Source organism: Chanos chanos, chromosome 3 (assembly GCF_902362185.1).
Source record: "Chanos chanos chromosome 3, fChaCha1.1, whole genome shotgun sequence".
Lineage (NCBI taxonomy): Eukaryota > Metazoa > Chordata > Actinopteri > Gonorynchiformes > Chanidae > Chanos > Chanos chanos.
In genome coordinates this window covers 36,585,884-36,608,291 of record NC_044497.1, presented here as the reverse complement: position 1 = coordinate 36,608,291, position 22,408 = coordinate 36,585,884, and the positions used below count along the sequence as shown (strand labels likewise).

The window sequence follows — 22,408 nt, the reverse complement described above, 5'->3', positions numbered from 1 at the left end:
TCCTCGCTCTGACACATTCAGATGTCACTGACGGCCAGGTCTACATTGACCAGGTTCAACCTCCATTGGCTCTTCATTAGCTGAACCATTTGTCTGATTTTCATTTTGCACCTTGTCACTTTCCTGACTCTCTGTAGGTCCAGTGTTCATCATTTCTACTGTCTCTTCCTTCTCCTTGGTGGTGGGTAAAGAGTTGCTAAAATTGGTCCTGGGGAGCTTTTCCGCTCGCTCATCTAAGGAGGACGAAGGAGAAACATGCTTGGGACTCCCCGTCACCGTCTTTTCCGTTTTTCTGACTACCGGGCTTCCATGCACACTGTGATCTTTAGGACTTGGATGGTTCTCTCTGGGATGGACAGTGCTCCTGCTCTGATCTTGACAGCTGCTGTGCTCTGAGGACCCGTTGCTTGTCTTGACCATACCTTCTTCCTCATTTTCCTCCTTTGGCTTCTCTTCATCAGATACCGGAACTTTCGGCATTCCCACATTGCCTGACTCTTCAACTTCTGCGTCTGACTGTGGTCTCTCTTTGAATTCATCTCCGTTTCCATCCTGGGTTTTCATGCGACTGAATTCAGCACTACCAGAATACTCCATCTCCCCGTTGTCAGTGGTGTTACCATTATTGAGAGGTAACGGGTCGACTGAAGAGCCTTCACAGGGGGACTCAGGGTCTACTTGTGACCCCACTAGTTGCAGGTTAACATCTACACTCATTGTTGAGTTAACTGTAGTTTGTTTCTTTGTATTTATGACATCCTCCCCTGGCCTTTCTTCATTCTGATCCTTCCCGGCTTCTCCTTCTTTCGTTTTACCCCGGGACCGCCCCTCATCAGAGGCACCACCCTCGCCAGTTCCTCCTGTTGAATCTTGCCTCTTTTCTGACTTTTTCTTGAAACGTTTCTGGATCTTTCTGGGACACCAGACGAACTTGTCCTTGGGTTCAAAGTGCTGGAAGGCATAGCGGATCAGCTTCCTTCGTTCGCGTTTGTCTCGTACAGCAAACACGAAGTAGTCAAGTACACTGCGTTTTACACTGTTAAGGGTTTTCCTGACAAGGGTTTCTTCCAAGAAAAATCGCACGAGAGGGGCCTGGTAATGCTCGAAACCCAGCTCCCCAAGGCTCTTCAGAATGCGGGTGATACGAAGGTTATTATGCATGTTTCTGAAAGCAGACGAAAGAAAAGTGGGCAGAGGTTAATCGATACAGTTTTAAGGAATTAAAGAAAATAAAAAAGTACTCTGGGATTGGCACTCTTTTCACTGGACTCTTTCTAATAAATCACTGCTTCTAGGAGCATAAAAATATTGTTTTAGTTCTTTTTTTCTCTCTCTGTACAGCAGCTGCTTATTTGATTTGATTTAATTATTTGACACAACTGCCATCTTTAAAAAAAAAAAAGGAAAAAAAAGAATGTGAATCATCCAACATTAAAGACCATAATCTTAAAACATCAGTTTTCTGCTTAAAATGTTCTGCTTAAAACTTCATTGTCTGACACTGGTTTAAATTTTTGCACCGCTTTATTATTAATGTGATATCAGATTGAGAGACGTGGGGTGGGAAAGACAATGGTGACTCACCGCTCTAAGTTGGCGAAACGCTCTCTCCAGTTCTCTGCTCGTTTGACCTCGCCAGTCTCTCTATTCAGCAGCTGAACGCCATAAAAACCCAACATGAGCTCGTAGGAATCGACAAGCCTCCGTTTAGCTACTTCACTCTCTCTGAACGCCTGAAGAGGAAGCAGACAACGAAATAAACCGCCTACACAAAAATGTCGAGACTGGCAGTACACATTCGCACATATGCATGGTCAAAAAAAAAATCAAAGACACAACCTGTGCAATACACATATGTGTTTCACACTGCTCTACTCTGGTTAAACACAAATGTTTGTACAACAACTTTAATGTCTTAACTGCACTCCTCTGTCAACATTTACACCAATTCAAAAATTAGCAGTGTTACATCTGAAGTTTTTCTGAAGGAAAAAAAATATTTGTAACTAGAGTACATCTGGGTACTGTCCTTAATGAAGTTCAGAGGTCTTACTGTCAGAGGCACCCCAGGTAAGGAACATTCTAACTACTGAAGTCACTTATTGTGTCACCTGAATTTCCTTCTTGGTGAGTTCGGTGGCCATGTAATTCACCCCTGGCTCTCTTAGCGGAAACAGCCTGGCAGGAGTGAAACTCAACACAGTTATGTTATGAAATTAGCGATCACCCAGATATTATCTGCACAATGAAAACAAGGTAACAGTCCCAATATCCACCCTGGACATCCATGAAGACACTCTGACATGTTAGGCATAACTATAAGTCTGTGTCACAAAGACACTGAAAGTGATGACCCATAACAAAAACCATACTTGGTCACCAAGAGAAGGAAATCAGAATAGTGGGACTACTGTTCAGTTCAAAACAGGAGTGTCAAGGACAGGCTTAGGAGAAAGAGAAAACCTTACCATTGAATGTAGGAATGGACTCTCTCTAATCGTTTGTAGTCAGTTTTCCATTCTTTATGAAACACCTCTATGGAAACCTCTGTAAAGAACGCGACGCCGAAACACAATTAAATTAATCAATTCTGAAAAGTTTTGCAACTGAAGTGGTTAAAGTAAAAAATGAACAAGTAACTTACCATCAGGGGATGAGGTAATTTCATTTAGGTAGAATTTTAAATTAGTCATTCTTTCTTCTGGACATTCCTCCTCATTGATATTCTGCAGCAAGATATAGAAAAACATCACCGAGAAAGAATCACCTCATTTTTAATTACAGTGAAGAAGGAATATTTAAAAAAAAAAATTTCCCCCCACTGTTCTTTGCTTAATGAAAATGAACTCTGACTCACTGGATAGCCATGTCGGTAGTTCTGCATATCCTTAGCTGCTCGTAAGTTTCTAGAGGAGGAATAGAGGCGCTGAAAAAAAAAACAGAGCCAGACTGTTAAAGCTGAAAATGTAAAGCATACTGATGACAAAGGGTGTATCATATTTTAAAAATACCTTTCAGAGAATATTTAAACTTGTCAATACAGATCAGTGGTCAAAACCACAAGTTACTCCGGTGAAACTAGCACTCTTGGTATGTGTGTTCCCATTAACACATCATAGGAAATGCTCAAACTTACACTTTCAGAGAAAGTTACATGTTCAGTGGTGACATTATGTCAAGAGTTATTGTGGCTGTGAATTGAGGGCTGCTTGGGGAATTAATTAAAAGCAAATTTAAACCCCTCTCTGCTTGGAGTATTTGCCCATACCAGGCATTCTGTTCCTTGTCTGCGACATTCCTTCAGACTACCTGGAACCTGCTTTCAGCATTCATCTGCAAATGCCTCCTAAAATGGGAGGAGACTACAGCTAGGAGCCCGCTACTGCGTGCTCAAACTTACTTGACAAACGTACGAAACATCAGAACTATGTCAGTATAAATATAGGTCTCTATGTGACAATTTCAAACTGATCATGTAATTAATAATTGCTGAATTAGGCATTTCCTGAATTGCCAGCGTCACCTAATGTTAGCTAAGTGGCTACTACAATATCCTGCACCACATTTCGTAAACCGACAAAACCCATTACGCAAGTTCAGAAAAAATTCAAAGTAGGTGCCAAGAGTCAACTAAAACATTCGGAATCGCTCTAACCATAGCACAAGCAGGTGAAAACGCTACTTGCCATACTAGGTGCACAGCATCCGTTATTTCCCGAATTCAGCTAAGCTAGCTAGCTAAGCTTTTAATATATTCGGTTATCTATAGGTAAGTCGTATTGTCGCTGATTAGTTTATCTCGACTACTGTATTGGTAAACCTTGCTCCCCAAATAAAGCCATGAAAATAACTACTTTCGTGGAAAATCAAAGAATTTCATGACTTTAGCCGGGCCTACATCCTGAAATCTTTTTACAATTCACAAACTGCCTTGACTGAGGTCTCAGTAAAACAGCGTTAGCTTAACCAATCGCCTCCCACAGTGCTAGTAGCATTAACACTCATAATACAATGCACTTATTTAAGAATACGACAAAAAGGATCAAAAACAGCAAGCCGATGTAGCAAATGTTTGTCTTTTATGCAGCAAGGTAACAGTACGATGATTTTTTTTTCTAACCACAGTTAACGAATTAGCCCCTAACGTTACCAACACAGTCCGCCAGCAGCTAGCGAGCTATTTTGGAACAAAAATATCACTCAAATGGACGCCACTGGCATGCGTGAGCAGAGAACGAAAAATAATTACTGCCAAGATTTACGTACAAAGCCAGGTCTTGTTTTTTTATTTTTATCTTGAATTGGGCGCCTTCCTGCGCTATCCCCCAGGTCGTCTCCATCACTCTCTGTGTCCCAAGTGGAATCATACTCGCATACTAGGTCGTCTTCCATCATTCAATGCTCTTTACACGACAAAGTGTCCGATAAACTGCCGGTTGAAATTTATGTAAACTTTGGCATCGACAACTTCAAGTTCCCCAAATGGTGGAGAATAATTCGGTGTCTCTGCGGCAACACCCGAAATGTCCATCTCCTGCGAGACAGATACGAGTGAATACTAGCCCACTAAGCTAATAGGCTAGTTGTGCTAACATGCGGACTGTAACCCTTTGAGGCTCAAAGACGTACCATGTCATAACCACGTTGATAAACACTAGCTTTATTGGTGTAAATGAAACGTTTACTAAAAGGGAAGTCAAGGAAAGCAAAATTATTATTTATTATTAATTACTGTTAATTGTACTATTATTGTAGATGTGTCATTTGTAGTGTTACTTTTTTAATATATAGAAATGTCATTGCTCAAATTTACTTATAAATCAATTGATTAATACCTTAGTCGGTGTGCCACAGGAATGGAAAAGAGGAAATATGCATCGTTGTCACGAAACCATTGAACTTTAAAGAGTTACTTGTGTGGGTTATTATTTCATTCCAAATGCATTTCGTATGAGCAGTTCCTTAAAAATTACGGTGTTAATGGTTTTCTTCGCACGTCTATGCAACGTTCGGGTAATATCATTACCGTAACGCGGAATATTCTGAAAGGTCACAAAGCCGCAGCCTCGGCTAATTACCTGCTTGTAAATGAAGTACAAAACAAAATGAAAAATATCGCAAACACCTACCATATAAGCAAACAGTTATTAATTATAATCATTGCCAAATGCGAGTAAATATCTACGTTGGCGAATAAAATAAATGAAGTCAGTCGCCAACTGGCCTTCTTCACTACACTTTCATCACTACAATACAAATTGATTGACTACGTTTTGCAATTATTTGATTGGCCTTCGCTGTCCACCGTCCTGCAGGCAATTAGTAATTATATTGTTTTTAATGTCATCGTATCCAGAAATGTATTTTCTGACGGGCCTCGGCACAGGTCATAACACTAGCTGGGTTTCCGTCCAACTATTAAATGCAAATTGACGCTTAAACTTCGCATCAAACGTTTTAGGTGGCATAAGAAATGTGTTCGCTGGAAAGACGTGATTAGCATAAGGTAATATGATAGGCCCTACTGGATGATGGAAACAGGTTTAGTCGCATCAACAAGGTTTTTGTTGGGATTTTTTCACGTATTTTCGTTAAAGTTGCCCTAGACAAGTTTTAAACCCACAGCTCTTCACAACTCCTCCAGCATAACACAGCTGATGGAAACGCGCACAGACATTTCCTTAACCGAATTTTCACGAATCCGCTTAAGGTATGGGAATATACTAGATGGAGAACTAGCTGCTATCTCCTGTTGAAAAGTTGCATCGCGGGGACTATAAACTCAAAACCAAACCTGTTAATTGGCTAATACAAATGTCACTCAAACCGATCAGCATTTGGCTATACAAATAAAAAATTAAAACACATTTTCTTTATTTCAGGAGCGTTTGTGATGATATTTTAGTAATATTATCAACCAATTTAACAAACAATAACATATTTTAGTATGAAATTAAATAATTCCATCCTAACTCGGGGGGCCTATGCATTTTTTGGGCGGGCATAGGCCTCGTGAGGCCCGTCCGTTGGCCACTCGCCTGATCGTATCTTATGAAGTTCTATGGCCGGTAGAAAAATATTTTGGCCGTTAAATTTTTTTCATTTTACCAGCCATTGGCAGATAGACCAAAAAGTTAATTTTGGACCCTGCTTATTGGCAGGGAATATTGCATACCCCCGCCTCCCCTTAAAAAAAGTTGCAACATCAGAACATATAATGTGAGATTGTAAAATAATAAAGTGCTGCAATTAAATATTTTTTATTTACCTATTTGTCTGTTTCTCTGCGCTCAGGGTCCTTCTGAGCACGTTTTCATGAATATGAGCACTCTACAGCAGCTGCACCGAGTTTGATAAGCGAGTTTGCAAAGCTACCTCTGTAGCTTATCATATTATACCAGAAGCTCCACTCTGAAACAGACAGAAGCAGAAAGAATACGCTGGTATTGAGTAGGACAATAAATTGAAGGGTAGTTATATCAACAAGGAATCAATGGACTCTTACATGGCAGTCTTGCGAAATTCATTTTCACTTAAATCAGCGGAATCTCTGGCTCCAGTGCAGTGGTTTCATCATTTATAATCTTAGAATATCCTTGCCCTAAATTTATTGTGCTGGGGCTCAGTGATTGATAAGAGGAAAGTTCTAGAAAATTTTAACTGATAGTTATTCCCCTGATTGCTGATTCCTTATGTTTCAAACCAACTGGTCATCTTTACAGAATAGGACCACTGTTGTGAGCCATTCAATCAAAACCCTTTATGAAAGTTTCCTGAGAATGTTTCCATGGATCTAAATGAACCAGTCTCATCTAGCAGCATCCTGAGTGGTATGCTCCTTTGCTAATGTTAAGCACTAGCTGTTTGATTTCTGATTTGGATGTTTTTAAGCATATTGGAACTGCAGACACATAAGTGGGTACTAAAACAAGGCAGAAATATCACTTGCAAAATAGTGTGATTTGTCCAGTTGCTTTTTTTTTTTATTATTATTTTTGACCTGATATTTGGAGAGTAGCATAGAAACATGACTGTGTCTCTCACACATTTGCTGCACTGTTGGATATAGGCTATAAATAGCATCAGCTACCATCAAGATGACTATGATGTTCAGTGATCCCCTGCATTGGAGTGCTATTTTTGATTGTAGTTACCATGGAAATGCTGGCGGTGGTGGTGGTGGTGGTAAAGTGTGTGTGCATGTTTCTGTGTTGTCAGCTTCCTGTGTTTGGTGTTGTCATGAACATATTTACAGCTGGGCAGTCTTTGAGCATCTCTTCCTCCGTACTATAATTCACTGCTGCAATGAACTCATTTAAAGTGCATTTACCTTTATGTGCCTGTTATAGCTCTAGTGATCAGAGAAATCAGCCCTCCATATCATCTGGGGCTGCCATCGGAATGAGACGATTCTAAGAATAGAACATTCACATTGGGTTTCTGCAAGATAAAGAATATCTGATAAAGAATTTGAAAACTAAAGAAAGAAAGATGAAAAGAAAACTGGAGAGGGTACTGTGCCACTTATGTACGACTGATAGAAACTTGGATGATAATTGATGTGTTCTTGACATCTTTTTATTATTATTATTATTATTATTATTATTTATTTTTTTTACTCATTATCAATTTCTCACATATACTACCTTCTTAAAATAAGCCATATAGGCAGGTGTCCATCATCTGACAACCTGCTCAGTGACGTTTTATCTGTTTGTTCTCACTAGACACAAAAAGGAGTTTGAATACACTTGATGGCAGGGCAGGCACTTTCTAGTCTAGTCATAGACTTTGGGGGGAAGAGAGGCACATAGCAAAAATTTAATTAATTAATTAATTAATAGTACAACTATTACTAAGGCTACACTGAATTGAGAATGTCCGCTGGCATTAGCATCTTGTTAGCTGTAAGAATTCAGAGCTACATTCCAAACTTACATTATGTATCAGTAAAAATGTCTTGTGTATATAAATTGTGAATGTTTTGAGTATTGACAGTTGACGGGGATTCGCCCCTGTTTTGCCATTTAGCCTTGTAGAAATTAGAGCTGATACATGTCTTACAATAAGCTAAGCTATTAAAACATTGTATTTCGTTAAGTAGCTGTTAGTGTATGTATATGTTATGGAATGTGAGCCCTGGGAGATTATTAGCACAAGTAGCTATTAGTACATATTGTAAACTGTGAACTGCCTGCTGTGCATGCGGGCCAGTTCTTTTTTAATTTATAAAAGAGTTGAAAGTGACCTCAGGTTGACGGGGCTCCCTACACGAGAGGATACTAACTTTAAATGGTGAGCCACCATTGAAGTGAACTTGGAAACAGTTTAGCAAGAGCGGTAGGATCTTTCTTTCGATTTTTATTTCCAGGCTTGGAGAGCTTTTTAGTTTATTTGATACTTATGACCCCCCCCCCCCCCCCGATTTGCTATTTCTTCTCATAGCGGCTGTGCTGGACTTTTTAAAATGAATTAATCAGAAATTGATTGAACTGAGTATCACCTATTTATTTATTTAGACTTATAATAGACATATAATATTTATAAGTGTATTATAATATTTATAGCCTATTTTAACTATTGAATAACTAGACTGAAAATATAAATACATCTCTTGTAACTTTAGAAACTTGCATTACAATTGTCATTCTTTACACCTCCATCAAACCTACTGGTCCAAAAGTATATTTAATCAGGTATTACTGAGATACCTGTCACATGGGCACGGATATAAATATAGATATTATTATTCCATTCTGTCTTTTTCTTCAGATTCTTGGAGCTTCACACCTCTTTGTAGTAGCAGCCTGTTCTAAAGACATTCATGTCAGCGTGGCCTTGTAAACATGTCACTTCAAAGACTCTCTCTCCAGCAGAAGATGTTCTTTGTGTTTGCAACAATGTAAACTTGACTGTGAGGGAAAACAGATAGAATTATGCATTCCCAAGAGGAATACCGCTATCCACAGAATGGAGAGAAAAATGGAAGACGTTGTAAGTGGATTGTTTGCGTAGAGACTGTCCCCAGCACTAAATTCTGAGGAGTCACTCAACTAGTGCTTATTCAGGAGTCACACAACTAGTGCTTATTCAGTTTACTTCCCTGTTATTTGTGAGATCACTTGTGATTTCTGTTTTCCTTATACACTGTCAAACTCTCTCTCTCTTCTTATTTATACATTCACTTCAGGCCATTTATCCTCCCATTTATTCTCCAGCTCAATTTCTCTTTGTATTTGCTTTGTTGATTAATTGATAACAACAAAAAGATTGCAGTGATGTTTCACTTTCCATCATTTTGTCACTCCAATTATAAGCCATAAAAAACTCTGGAGTTTTAATCGTTAACTAAACAGAACAGACTGTTTTTCACTGGCTAGCTCATATGCCACAGCCAAAATAACGGAGGCGTTACAGTTTAGGTGAGAGATAATTGTACGCGATCACAAAACCTTCTGAATTTTGCCATGTTAGCACAGTTAATGTTCAGTAAACTGATGTGTTTTTGCTCATCCATTGGGACTGACGTGGTCACTATATGCCTCTCTGAGTCTCGTTAACTTGTGGTTAGAAGTCAGTTGTTGAGATTTCCTATTGTTTTGTGACAATCTCAGTGAACAATCTGGCTACGGTATGTGTTAATAAATAATAAATCTTAGTAAGTAACCTGTAAACGAATAAAAGAAACAAAGTAAGTAATAAAAGGAACAATAACTGACATAAAATATTAGAAAATGCCCTTTAACGAGCCACTTAATCACTTTTCTGCTCAGGAACCCTTTCAGTTTAATTTGGCAGCATATTAATTCGATTTACTTCAATTTACCCAATTTTCATTAGCAATAACTGACTTACTCAGCTGTTTTTGCTTTTGTTCTGTATTCAGTTCCAAACATTAAATTTCAGACATTCAGTATTTGGAACTTTGAAACAATAAACTGTCACAAACAGTTAGACCTGATCTCTCGGACACACAGATCAGAAGAGTCATTACGCCACACTAGTTTAATCTCTTACCTTCAGTCGCCAACAGGCAGGATTACTCTGTTCAAATGAACGGATATGTAGTCAAATATTTGATGGGTTGAGAGGGAGCCCTCAATGCCACCTGGCAGAGCCCTGTCTCACACTCATCCATCTGCTGTCAGATAAAAGTGTGTGAGTGAGAGAGAGAGTGAGTGTGTGGCATGTGCAATATCACTCTCCATCAAACCTTGTAATTATCAGCCGTGACTCAGTAGAGACATCTGTACCAGCATAAGCAGATGTCTCTACTGAAGCATGTCTCTCTCTCTCTCTCTCTCTCTCTCTCTCTGTCTCCCTCCCTCTCTTTCTCTCTCCTTCTTTCCCAATGCTTTTCTTATTCTGATGTTATACATCTACTTAGTGTTTCATTACTCTCATCGCTCTCAAGTATTTTTCCTCCACATCTTCTCATTTTCATTCCTTTCTCTGTACCTTTCAGTGGATGATTTTTTTATTCCATTGCCCTCTTATGAGGTTGCACTTTTCTGAAGGGCTTAATTTTCCAAGCTCTCTTTCTCTCCAGTGGGTGGAATTTGCATTTCTATGAGGAGTTGATGAATTGGGCTGGTGTGGAGAAGATGATGCTATGGGCTACTTATCCTTGACGCATTTTAACATGTATCGCTCTTTATTTGCACAGAAAAAATAACGGGTGACGTGTTACTATTCACTGCTTGCATGCTACAGACCTCACCCCCCCCCCCCCTCAAAAAAAAACAACAACAAAAAAACCCCAAACAAACTTACTTCCAGTGATGGTAGATTAACATTAGGTAAATGTCTCTCCAGACCTTGTTAAAAAGGATATTTTCAAAACATCAATGTTAGAATAAGTTTAGAAAATAATTAAAACAAATAATCCACTCAAGACACTTGACATTTGTTGATATTAATTTCTTTTTTTCAGTTGCTTAAAATGTACTCCTCTATACTGAATATACAGTAAGTGTCCTGGAAATGTTGCAAGGAGAGCTCCTGTGTTCTGTTGGGCTGATCAAAGAGCTTTTAGAGCACCTTTATCTATTGTCTCTGAGTAGTCATCATCTAATGGATGTGCTTCAATGGGTCATTGAACTCATTTACTAACATATTACCTGTATTACAAGAGCAGGACTGCGTTTGATATGTTTTCCATCTGATTGGCTGGGTCTGTTGGTAAGGCACTATTTGATTGGCTCCGCAAGAAGGATGTAGAATTGTAGGAACTTTATATCATGTATTTACAAAGTGCACCTATTTAAAGCATTTCCCTTTCTCTCTCCTCTTTCTTCCTCTCCCTCAGGTCTGTCTCCATTCTTTCTGTCTTTCTGTCTCTCTTTTTCTCCCTGTGGCTCTTTATCTGTTGCTTGTAGAAAGTATGCAAGTATGCCCCTCTCTCTCTCTCTCGCTCTCTGCACATACAAACCTATAATTTCTGATTAACCCGAGAGCAAGAAGATCCAACATTTTATAGTTTATTGACTTACAGATCTTTTAGTGAGCAGAGGTTCTAGTAGTTTGGCTTGGGTAGCTATAGATAGGTTGGCAGGGACATATTTGGCTTTTTGAGAGAATGTCTTTCAGGCTTTATGACGCTTCAATCCTCTCTCCTGTTCTATCCTGCTCCCTTCTGCGTTCTCTCTCTCTCTCTCTCTCTCTCTCTCTCTATCTCAGGCTGCTGAGAGATGAAGTCTTATTCTCTCTTATACATGGTCTCGTCTTGTATGCCTGCAGACAGAGAAACAGAGGGAACTGATGACAGACTGTTCACGCAACAGTTTTTTCCCCACCTTTATCATTGGACATGTAATTGATTTAGTTGGAGCCTGTTTTAATTTTGAATCACAGATACACTTGACAACGCTTACACATGAAACATTGAGAGCCCAAAGGAGAGCTGTATCATGCTTGGAATCCACAATAAAGAAATATACACACACACACACACACACACAAACAAACAAACAAACAATCACCCAGATGCTTTCTCAAAATCAAGCTTTTCCATTTGCAGGGGGTCTGTGCATTTTCCCCAAAGATTGATCCAACAGTTTAACATATGCTCGACAGTATTAGGATGTAAGGATGAGCTCATTTAAAAGATTTATGATGTGAAGAGGCCAGATTAATGTTCTAGAGTTTTCCATGGTGACAAGACAAGCCTCTGGTGCTGGTCTACCTTAGGTAGCTATAGCAACTTCTATCACCCGCAGACCATTCAGATTAAGTGAGTGTCATTTTAGGTGAGACTATTAGGTCCCTCTAGCAAGGTCTGATGGAGATTAAATGAAAATGTTCACAGTCTACAATAAGAATGCTAATGTTTGTGATGAGACAATCAAAGCCATTAATCTGCATCATGGTTTTTAAGAGATTGAATCATAGCAAAAATTCATATGTTGTTTTTCTTGTCTAAAAGTTTTTGGAGATACAGAGAATTTACTTCACAGTTATTTTACATTTCATTAACAGCTGTACTGATAGTGTTACTTGTGAGAGTGTGCTGTTTTTTTTTTAATGCTTTCATAATGACATTTGCCTAATGGTGAATGTGAACATTAAGAGTGAAAAATAATCCAACTATAATCAAACATTAACACTCTTAAAGTTAATAATTAATAAATTTGTAATTAACACATTTAACCTTGTAATTGTTACACTAAGGACTGTGTGACTACAAATCAGACTAACCTGAAACACCAGTCGCAAAAGCATTCATTTAGACAACAGACTTTTTTTTTTCAATGCACCTTGCAGTGAGTGCACATGGCATAAATGCAAGTTCTTATAAGCATGGTTTTCCAAAGTAAACTGATGGTTTATGAAGCTGTAATATAATTCAAGATTTATGATGGACAGCTCAGATACAAAGCTAAACTGGGCATGTAGTTCAATTTAAAATACTCTTACACGTACAATGTCTTCAAAACAATATAGCAATCATACAAGCTGAGAGCAATGGAACATTGCAATACAATAAAGCAAAGAGCCCATCACCATACCTCGTTATGACAACACAAAATGTTCTGTAATTCACAAAAGGCCCACACCAAATAACAACTTGTGAATATTATTTTTGAGGAGGTCAATAACCATATAAAGCTACAAAATTGCTCAGTGCGGTATATAAAGGCAGACAAATAGTTGATAAGAATTATATGATGGTACCTCTCTTTTCTAGCAATGTCTCCTTTGATATGCTCTCCCACACGTCACCTCCAGTCTCAGTCTGGTAATATCCCACCAGTTACAGCTACAGTTAATCAACTCCAATGTCAATCTCCACTGGATGTGGTCAGTCTTTCTCAGCACAAAGCCAGTAACTCATTATGGAAACAGGTTTATACCTGCAAATAACTTTGTAATACATCAGTGACCTGAAGCTGTCCTCTACTCTGCGATGAGCATGTTAATGACGAATGAGGCTTTGATCTTTCATACGTAATATGTAGTTTTATTAAGGGTCAGCTGTGTTTGCTTGATGTCTTGAACTAATACATCAAGGGACTGTCACCCATGCTTCAAAAGGCAAAACAATAAGTAGTGATGGCACTGCAAGAAGCCATCCGTATGCTCCTGTAGAAGTTCTGTTTCCTCCCATGTACACATATACTGGGAGATTCTGATTAATCCAAAGCCTTTCTTTACTACTTATGGTCTGTGAAACACTGTTAATGGTTGCTCATGTGTATTTGTGTGCAGCTGAGGTTTATTGTAATAAGCATAGAACAGCATGTAACAGCTTATTCCTGGATTGTAATGGTTGTCTAATGGGAGTATGTAAGCATTGCATAATATCATTTAAAGGCATCAGTAACACATACACACCTCCCATTGCAAGTCTATATATCATACAATAAATATGTAAATGCTATATGAGAAATACACATGGAATAGATAAATAGAGATTTATTAAATATACATTAATTAACACATTAATGGTGTGTCTTGACCACAGTAAGCTTCTACAACCCATCATTTCTGAGATTCTATCCTTTTTTAAAGTGTATACATAAGCAACGTAACCTCTGGTATTGTTAAGAGACCTCGGCATATTTTAAACTGATCAATATATATTAACTGTAGGCTACCAGATCTATAGAAGTACTGGACGTCAGTTACAATGTTTTGTTTAGCTGCATGAGAACGTTTGTGAAAGTTTAATTAAATATACACTGACCAGCAAGTTCCAAAATTGACCTTACTTGTCAAACTTTTAGTTCGTTTGTTGACCCAAAGTGTCTTTCATAACAGTTCAGACAACACCTATGAAAATGTGCACATAAAAAGCTGTCTGTCCGAGGAAAGCGTTCAGCACCATGGCCAGCGACACTCCAAGATCAACACAAAAGCAGAATCTATGTCACAAAAAACAGAATCTATAACCAGCTACTAACGATTTGATTACTTACAACAAATATACAGTGTGTTTTTTAATTCTACTTCTTAACAAGAATACTGAAAATAGGCATACATGCTCGATTCAGTGAGAGATATTAGATACGTGACACAAAGCCACATAGTGAAACTGTAAAAAACATTCCAATAGGAGGCTGTTACTAAGCAACGTGAAAAATCGATGAACTACATTGTCAACCAATGCATATGAAAAGTCCAGTTAGCCTATTAAACATACTATTAGCTGCATCTGTGTTAGCTTCTAACGCAACATACCAGGATCAAACTCACATCCAACTGTACACAAACTGATCCGTAGGCTAACGAATACGAAGTGCTGACAGTTTAATGCCCGTGGATGGGGATATTTAAAGAAATGTAGGCAGTTTTTGGTGATAATTTTCCCGCCTGCTGTGGAAACGGGGCGTGAGTTATTGGTTTCATCAGCTATTTGAGGAACCCGTAGCGCGCAGTGTTTCATGTAGAGAGCAGATCGCATGAAGAACAAGCCTGAGTCTCCACCTTTAGTGTGTGCGTGGTATTATGTACCGTGATCAGCTAAATAGCAGTTCTGCCTGGAACACGGATTGCCAATGGAACTTAACTTATACACCCTTCTCTTTGGATGCTGGACGTGACAGATTTAGTCAAAACTGGATACTGAAGATTAGTGGCTAAGCAATTCTCTTCTTAAGCTTGCACGATCATCTAAAACAGCTTCCAGATAAATTAATTACATGACTCGCAAATTTTAAGATGTTCGTCTAACGCTAAAACGAGAAAAAATCTTAGAAGGATCCACTTGTCTTCTTTTTCCTCTATGGTTTTTGAAACATCTTACCTTGGTCTTCCGCTGTGCCACTGCACCGCAGCATGTATATGTGAATGACCAGTTCATTGAATTGCATCACCTGTTTCGACTCCAACTCTTGCACCTCCGCTCCACTCGCTGTTACACGCGGGCAGTCGAATTTGGCTCTTGCAAGATGAAGAAGCAGAACGTACGGACACTCTCCCTTATCCTGTGCATGTTCTCCTATCTGCTTGTGGGAGCCGCGGTGTTCGACGCGCTCGAGTCGCAGTCAGAGAGCTCCAGAAAACGGATTTTAGAACAGAAGCGCAGCGAGATGAAGAGAAAGTATCGCTTCTCTGAGGACGACTACCGGGAGATTGAGCGTGTGGTGCTGCAGGCAGAACCCCATCGTGCTGGAAGACAGTGGAAATTCGCGGGGTCTTTTTACTTTGCGATTACCGTCATCACCACCATAGGCAAGTTTTTTGCTAATACTGAAAGCGAGCCTTACTCTGTTCTCGGCTTAACCCTCCGCCCTGTCCCCTCCAATAGCTACTAAGTGTACTAAACCCAAACTGTAACAAGTGTGTATGCAAAGAAAGGCCCGAAATGTCTTTTTGGTATATCCTTTATTTGGCACCATATGTTGTTTTTTGGCTATTTTTAATTAATAATAATTCTCTTTATAACAACTGACATATTGCGACCATTTCAGTGCAGACACACGCACTGAACACACATAGTGCATTTTTGCTCCATAAAATTTATATTCTAAATGAAACTGTGTATTGTTTTAAACTGCTCTGCATGTTTCAATTTACCATGTCATTAATATCTACCCTTTCACATGAGGCTTTCGTCAAAGCTTGATTTTGAGACTTAATTTTATTGCTTTGGCAATGCCACTCCTCCGCCTCCACAGGTTATGGTCATGCAGCTCCAGGAACCGACGCTGGCAAAGTGTTCTGCATGTTCTATGCAGTTCTGGGCATCCCTCTCACATTGGTGATGTTCCAGAGTTTGGGAGAGAGAATGAACACGTTCGTACGATTCCTCCTTCACAGGACCAAGCGCTGCTTGGGCTTCCGGCATACAGAGGTCTCCATGGAGAATATGGTCCTCGTTGGATTCTTGTCCTGTTTGGGTACCTTGTGCATTGGGGCAGCTGCTTTTTCCCATTTTGAGGGATGGACTTTCTTCCACGCGTACTACTATTGTTTCATAACGCTCACCACCATTGGGTTTGGAGACTTTGTGGCTTTGCAGAAGACTGAGGATCTTCAGAAAAAGACACACTATGTAGCGTTCAGTTTTGTGTACATCTTGGTTGGTCTGACGGTGATTGGGGCATTTCTGAATCTTGTGGTCCTGCGTTTTCTGACCATGAACAGCGAGGATGAGCGACGGGATGCGGAGGAACGCGCCTCACTCAAGAGGAGTCGGAACCTCGTCACCTTGAGACACAGCAGGGACAGGCACAGCCACAGTCACAGCACGCTGTTTTTACCGATGGAAGAGGGCACCAGCCGCACCAACCTCATCCCCTCTCCAGTGGAGGACAGAGACAGGGGATCCCATTCACAGAGGTCACACCTATACCAACACCCACCCCTCCATCTCCACCTTCCCCTACCCTTAGAGGCACCTCCGGTCCGATCTCGGCGGGAATCCCGGCTTGGATCTCTCTGTTCCTGCATGTGCTACCAACTGGGCCTCTGCGACAGTCCTGTTCAGTCTCAACATGTTCGCCATGGATGCCACACCAACTCCGTTTACTACAACTCCATTTCCCACCGGATACAAGGATCATCCAGCACCAAGGACAACACAGGGTTTTCCTCCCCAAGCAGTGCATTTTCCCCTGGGCACAGTTTCAGAGAATATTATCATTCACGGAGGAAGTCTGTTTAGCACATTTCTTTGGAGACAAACTATTTACAACAGATATTTAGACTGAATAGTAACCAAATGCATATATATTTTTGTAGCACACAGAAGAGCAAAGGTGATGGATCTTTAGTCTGCTTTTTAATCATTCCACAAGGAGACAAAATTTACCCTCTAATGCCGAAATACTGCTTTGAATGCTTTTTGCGCTGCATTACATGTCGGTAACAACATTAGTAAAACGAGATCATGTATTTTAAACTGTTTCATGAATAACACACACACAAATGAAGATTCGTCTCAAAGCACATACCATGCTGAATTATTAGTGATGCATAAGTAAAGTCATTGTATGAGTCTTTTTGTATTGTAGAGATTACATGTGATATATAAAACGGATACAATTTTTTAATATATGCTTACATAAAGGGTAGGTACATTGTAAAAACGATACACTGAAAAGAAACTCTATGTTTGCGTGTCCTCATAAGTTCCGGATGAGAGAATTGTTCCCTCATGGAGAAAATTTGCAAGTTTGAAAATTTTCCATAGTTGCACAGAGCTCACTTCTACAGTTATTTTACATTCAGTTGACAGTTATAGATACTTGTGAGAAGGCACACTTTTGAATGCTCTCACAAGTACACTAACTATTCCACACTTTAGAAACTGAATGTGGATTATATGATTATGAATATACATTGATAGTCTGATGTAACAAAACCAAGAGAGGGTCTTTGGTTTCGTAGTTCTCTGTTTTGGAGTAGAGCTTGAAGGACACATTCACTACTTCAGCACAGTTTTGAGAGGGATTGCTATATATGTATGAGCTGATGCATTTGACGATGTTAAATTTGCCCTCTAGAAAGGGATTTTGAATTAACCATCAACCTGTAGTGAAGCCAATGAATTATTCTGCTTTTCACTTCTTGTTTGCCAGTGCTAAGGGCACATGCATACTCCTACATGTGCTACTCTGCATGCATGTATTTTTTGACTGTTGAAGGATAGGAATCCTTCCACATTCCCAAGTGTATTTGTGTTGCATGTAAGACATGTATGCTCTCACGTGCCTGTTTTAGTATGTTTGTTTAATGTGTGTTCAGTGATGGCTTTTTCACACTACAAAGCCATCACTGAACACTTTTCAGAATCCATCTCTGTTTATAAGCCCACAAAATGGCTGAAACAAAGTCAGTCACCACAAAATCACAGATCACACTGTTACGTCTGAATTAACTACTACCTTTTGATTACATGGCAACTGTAGAACAAGGGACATATACCAGAGTATTCTTGGCCGTCTGTGTGGAATTTCAGATCTTACTGTGATCTGTTACAGCAATTTAAATGGCACTAGGCACATCTAGAATCTTCAGTGCTGTTGTTGCCATAGCAAAAGAGGTCATTGAGGGGTTATGTAGATTACATATTGCTTGTGAAAGGTGCATTGGTGGCAAACCAGTCAGATTAACAACAGAAATTACATGGATTTTAATAGTGCCTTTAGGACGGTATGAATTTTTTATTTTGTTGGTGTTCTAATAATGTAATTGTAGCTTGTGTGGGGTTTGTGATGCTTTCACTAATGATGATGTCAAAAGAGAATTCTGTAATTTATGTCAGAGTTCACCAATGATGTCACTAGAACATTCTGAGATAATTTGATACCAGTATTTTGCAGAATGTTGTCACAAGAAATTGACATTATTTAAAAAATAATGAATTCTACCCTGTACAGCTTATTTTTACCCTTTTGATCTTTAAATTGCAATGTTTTGAAATGACAAATTTGGCTTTACAGTTGACTTTTATTTAGGCAATTTAAATCTTCCTTTGGAAGATGTAATTGTTGTTTATTATGGATATAGTATATTTTACAGTGATTCAGAGAGAGAAAGTGGTCTTCCGACTTGTAAATTGTGCATGAGTAATTTTTGAGAAGCTCTTCCTCATTTTCAGCAGAGATGCAGCTTTTCATTCTCACTTACAAGAGAAAAAATCCTCTTCCAATGCCTTCCATCCCATTATACCACTCTTATGAAGTTTAAATAGCTCTAAAAACAGAAACCTGTCATGTGTTATTATGCCACCTGAATAAACCATTTAATGAACCTGCACAGCACATTAGTGTAGATGTACAGTTCTGCATTGTGGTGTCACTTCAGTGACAGGCCTCTCTCTCTCTCTCTCTCTCTCTCTCTCTCTCTGTGTGTGTGTGTGTGTATGTTTTGCATACATACATTAGTCTTATTCTGACATGAGACTCTTTCTATTGTTTGAATCTTAAAAACTAAATTTCCACAGCACTGCACACTACACTCGCAGCTGCAGGCAGGATACACTTAAAATCCCTCTCTCTTTCTCTCTCTCTCTATGTGCATGTGTGTGTTTACGTGTGTATACAAAATACTCCCATGGTTTAGAAAGGTGTTATTTTCCGCCTGCTGCGACATTTAACTGAATCATTGCTTTTAAATAGCGGTCCTATTAGGCATGAGATTTAAAAAAAAAAAAAAAATTAAGTGGCAATCTGTTCTATAAGATCGCAGACGAATAATTCGGCTCAAATCGATTTTTCAATCAGAAGCGTTTATTTGTCGTCAGAGACAAGCTGTTAGTTAGTACCACGTGAAACTCTTAACGCCATGAAAATACACTGCGTCGTTTCCTAAGCAACGTTTTATTCTCTCTGGTTCACATTAAATGGCACACGGTGGTGCCTGGTATGCCTCAACATGTGCCTTCTAATAGCGCACATTCCTTTTGTCTGTTCGGCTTGGCAAAATAATATGGTTACGGTATTTTTTGTTCACTGTCTTCAAACCTCTGGAGAATACATTCATTATGTATAAATGGCACGAAAAATTGCACAGAAAAAAGCAGGTCTAATACTATTACTGTGGTCACAGCTCCCTCTGGAGGTGAATTTCAATATTTAAAGTCACATTCGGCGGGTTGAATTTTGACGGTCTTTTACTATTTCTACCGGAAGGTGACAGTATTGACTTAGTTATATTATTACGCCCCGTGTGTGGCGAGGGCGTTTTTGTTTCTTTGTCTGTTAGGTGATGTAGAGGGGCATAAATATGCTACTTCAGTCGGACCTATCTTTGAGAGAAAGTGAGCAGTGTCTAAATGTGTTAAAGGTTTATCCCAGAGATAGGCCCATTTGAGCTATTATGAGAAATCTGTAACGCCAGAAATGATGAAGTGCAAATGCTGCTGCTTCACCAATTCTTCAACATCAAAGAAAGTTGCAAGGGAAGTTCACTGAAAAGGCTGACAAGAACGTCATACGTAAGTGACAATAACCGTTCATTAAACTTGTCAGAAAGGTTAATATCAGTCCCATAAAAGGCTTTTGTTAAGTATATAATCATTTTACTACATTGTAAAAGTCAGCAGAACCCTCACACAAGCACACATAGGGCCCCCTTGGCCACGCCCAAACAATAACTCGATCATACCTGGGTTAGCAGAGAGTGTACGAAGAGTTATAGTCAGGTCAGACAAGACTCCGCAGTTCAGTCTCACTGATGATGAGGTCTGTAGCTGAGGCTTTTATATTAAGATTTTCACATCGCTAACAGCTGCCACATGCCAGGTCACTAGACAGCCCAATCCAGTCATACAGAATGCAAGGAAGTGTCAATATTAGATGAATATAAGGGAGCATCCTGATTCTCATTTTATGCAAGTCTATATTGTGGGATATATTCATCCATCTAAATTAACCCAGCTTGATAACCAAAACGGAGACAAGTCGATTTAGGTTGTGGCGCTATCAGTAAATAGATGGGAACAAACTAAGGAAACAAATGGGAAATGTTCCCTGTGCAGCTCTTCCACCGAAAGAGCTAGCTTTTTTCGCGCGCGCGCGCACACACACACACACACACACACACACACACACACATCAGATGTATACTCTACATTCATTATTAGATTTCAGTAAATATTTTTTTTGTATTGTTGATTCTGTGTATCTGGTGACCATGCTGAAACCCAACTCACTTGAATATTTAGTCCCTGAGCATGATATCTTTCTGCAAGTTGAAAAGCACAATTGCTGTATTCACGTTTTGGTCACAGTGAAAATCAATAATCATTTTTTAAAAACTTTTGGACAAAAGTAAATTATACTGTCAATGTAATTTCTTTACTAGAAAAAAAGATAACTGTGCTTTTTTTGTTTGTTAAAAAAAGGCAGCCAGCCCCTTAATAGCTAGTTGCTTGGATTGTAGCTTGCCTTACTTCTTAGTCTTCCTGGCTAAAAGCTAAATGAATATATGTAATAATGTAATGTAATAAAACATATGTAACTATCTTCATATCTTTAGTGACTATCAGAGAGTATAGAACAAACCTCTGACATCATCTGTAGCCTCAGTTTAATACATGTTAACTGAGAAATATGTTGCTCACATTTAATGAAAAGGGCCTGCTTCTTCCTAATTTGATAAAGCAGTGTTTTGGTCTGTAATGACTGGTAAATTAAGACATCCTTCACTTGCCATAGAACGATGTAGCATCTGTTACTATTTTTGACCAATATGTATATATAGGCCTAGGTAAGATTGTCTCACAAAATAATGGAACATGCTGAGTCAGTTTTGTTTTGCATTGTTTTATACATCATTTCCAGGCAGTAAATTGATCCTGGCATGTAGACCATTGTTGTGAGAGTAAAGCTGCAGGATGAACCTTGAAACAATACTTGTATCAGCCACACTTTTCTCGTCAGCTTTTGTAAAGATGTGTCATCTCTGTGAGTGAGATATTTTGTTTCCAGATCTTGGATTGACTTCAGCTGTTCCATTTAATGTCCATTTCTTGACAGTGTTTTTGACATTGGCAGGTGAGAGCATTTAGAGAGTAGTTTATAGCCTTTGTCTGCTTGATAAAATTCGGTTATCTTTATTTTCATGTCGTTTGAAAACTGTTTAGTCCATGGTTTTTGTAACCTAGCAGAACAACAACTGCAGTCGGAGAAGTTTAGGAGGTATAATTTTACTTCTAAGTAATAAAGTAGACTGAAACACATTCTTTGACCACAGGTGCCCAAACATTTGCACACAACTGTAAAATACAGTGATGTAACAACATGAGTTTTTATATTTATCGCTGAATAATCATTATTTTATGTGTGTGTATTCTTTCACGCCAGGGGCTGAGATTTGAACAGTGAGCATTTATTTAGGTTTGGAGAGGAGGAGTAGGTGCTTCAAAGACTTGTCTCACATATATTAACCAAATGTCAAATGACACGTGAAACAGAGGTGAGAAGGCAGAAAAACTGTCACACGCTGAGATAGAAACACC

At 39.1% G+C, this 22,408-nt stretch overlaps 2 protein-coding genes across 2 annotated transcripts; one reads left to right on the top strand and one right to left on the bottom strand.

The window, feature by feature from the left end:
* ogfr (opioid growth factor receptor) lies at positions 1 to 4,392 on the bottom strand. Its single transcript, XM_030767396.1, has 7 exons — positions 4,267 to 4,392; positions 2,858 to 2,926; positions 2,645 to 2,726; positions 2,469 to 2,547; positions 2,112 to 2,178; positions 1,585 to 1,733; positions 1 to 1,165 (listed from the first exon to the last, which is right to left on the bottom strand). Exons 1-7 carry the CDS (start codon positions 4,390 to 4,392, stop codon positions 25 to 27), a joined length of 1,713 nt encoding a protein of 570 aa, XP_030623256.1. The 3' UTR covers positions 1 to 24.
* Positions 4,393 to 13,118: 8,726 nt separating this feature from the next.
* On the top strand, positions 13,119 to 17,107 carry kcnk15 (potassium channel, subfamily K, member 15). Its single transcript, XM_030767397.1, has 3 exons — positions 13,119 to 13,127; positions 15,390 to 15,672; positions 16,119 to 17,107. The coding sequence occupies exons 2-3, from the start codon at positions 15,390 to 15,392 to the stop codon at positions 17,105 to 17,107; spliced, it is 1,272 nt and encodes a 423-aa protein (XP_030623257.1). The 5' UTR covers positions 13,119 to 13,127.
* The last annotated feature ends 5,301 nt before the right edge of the window (positions 17,108 to 22,408 follow it).

Excerpts from the sequence above, each read along its gene's own strand:
- kcnk15 (XM_030767397.1), top strand. The coding sequence starts at position 15,390 with ATGAAGAAGCAGAACGTACGGACACTCTCCCTTATCCTGTGCATGTTC. Across the intron at positions 15,673-16,118 it reads TACCGTCATCACCACCATAG|GTTATGGTCATGCAGCTCCA; the intron begins GCAAGTTTTTTG and ends CCGCCTCCACAG.
- ogfr (XM_030767396.1), bottom strand. The coding sequence starts at position 4,392 with ATGGAAGACGACCTAGTATGCGAGTATGATTCCACTTGGGACACAGAG. Across the intron at positions 2,927-4,266 it reads AAAAAACAAGACCTGGCTTT|CGCCTCTATTCCTCCTCTAG; the intron begins GTACGTAAATCT and ends TTTTTTTTTCAG. Across the intron at positions 2,548-2,644 it reads AATTACCTCATCCCCTGATG|AGGTTTCCATAGAGGTGTTT; the intron begins GTAAGTTACTTG and ends CGTTCTTTACAG.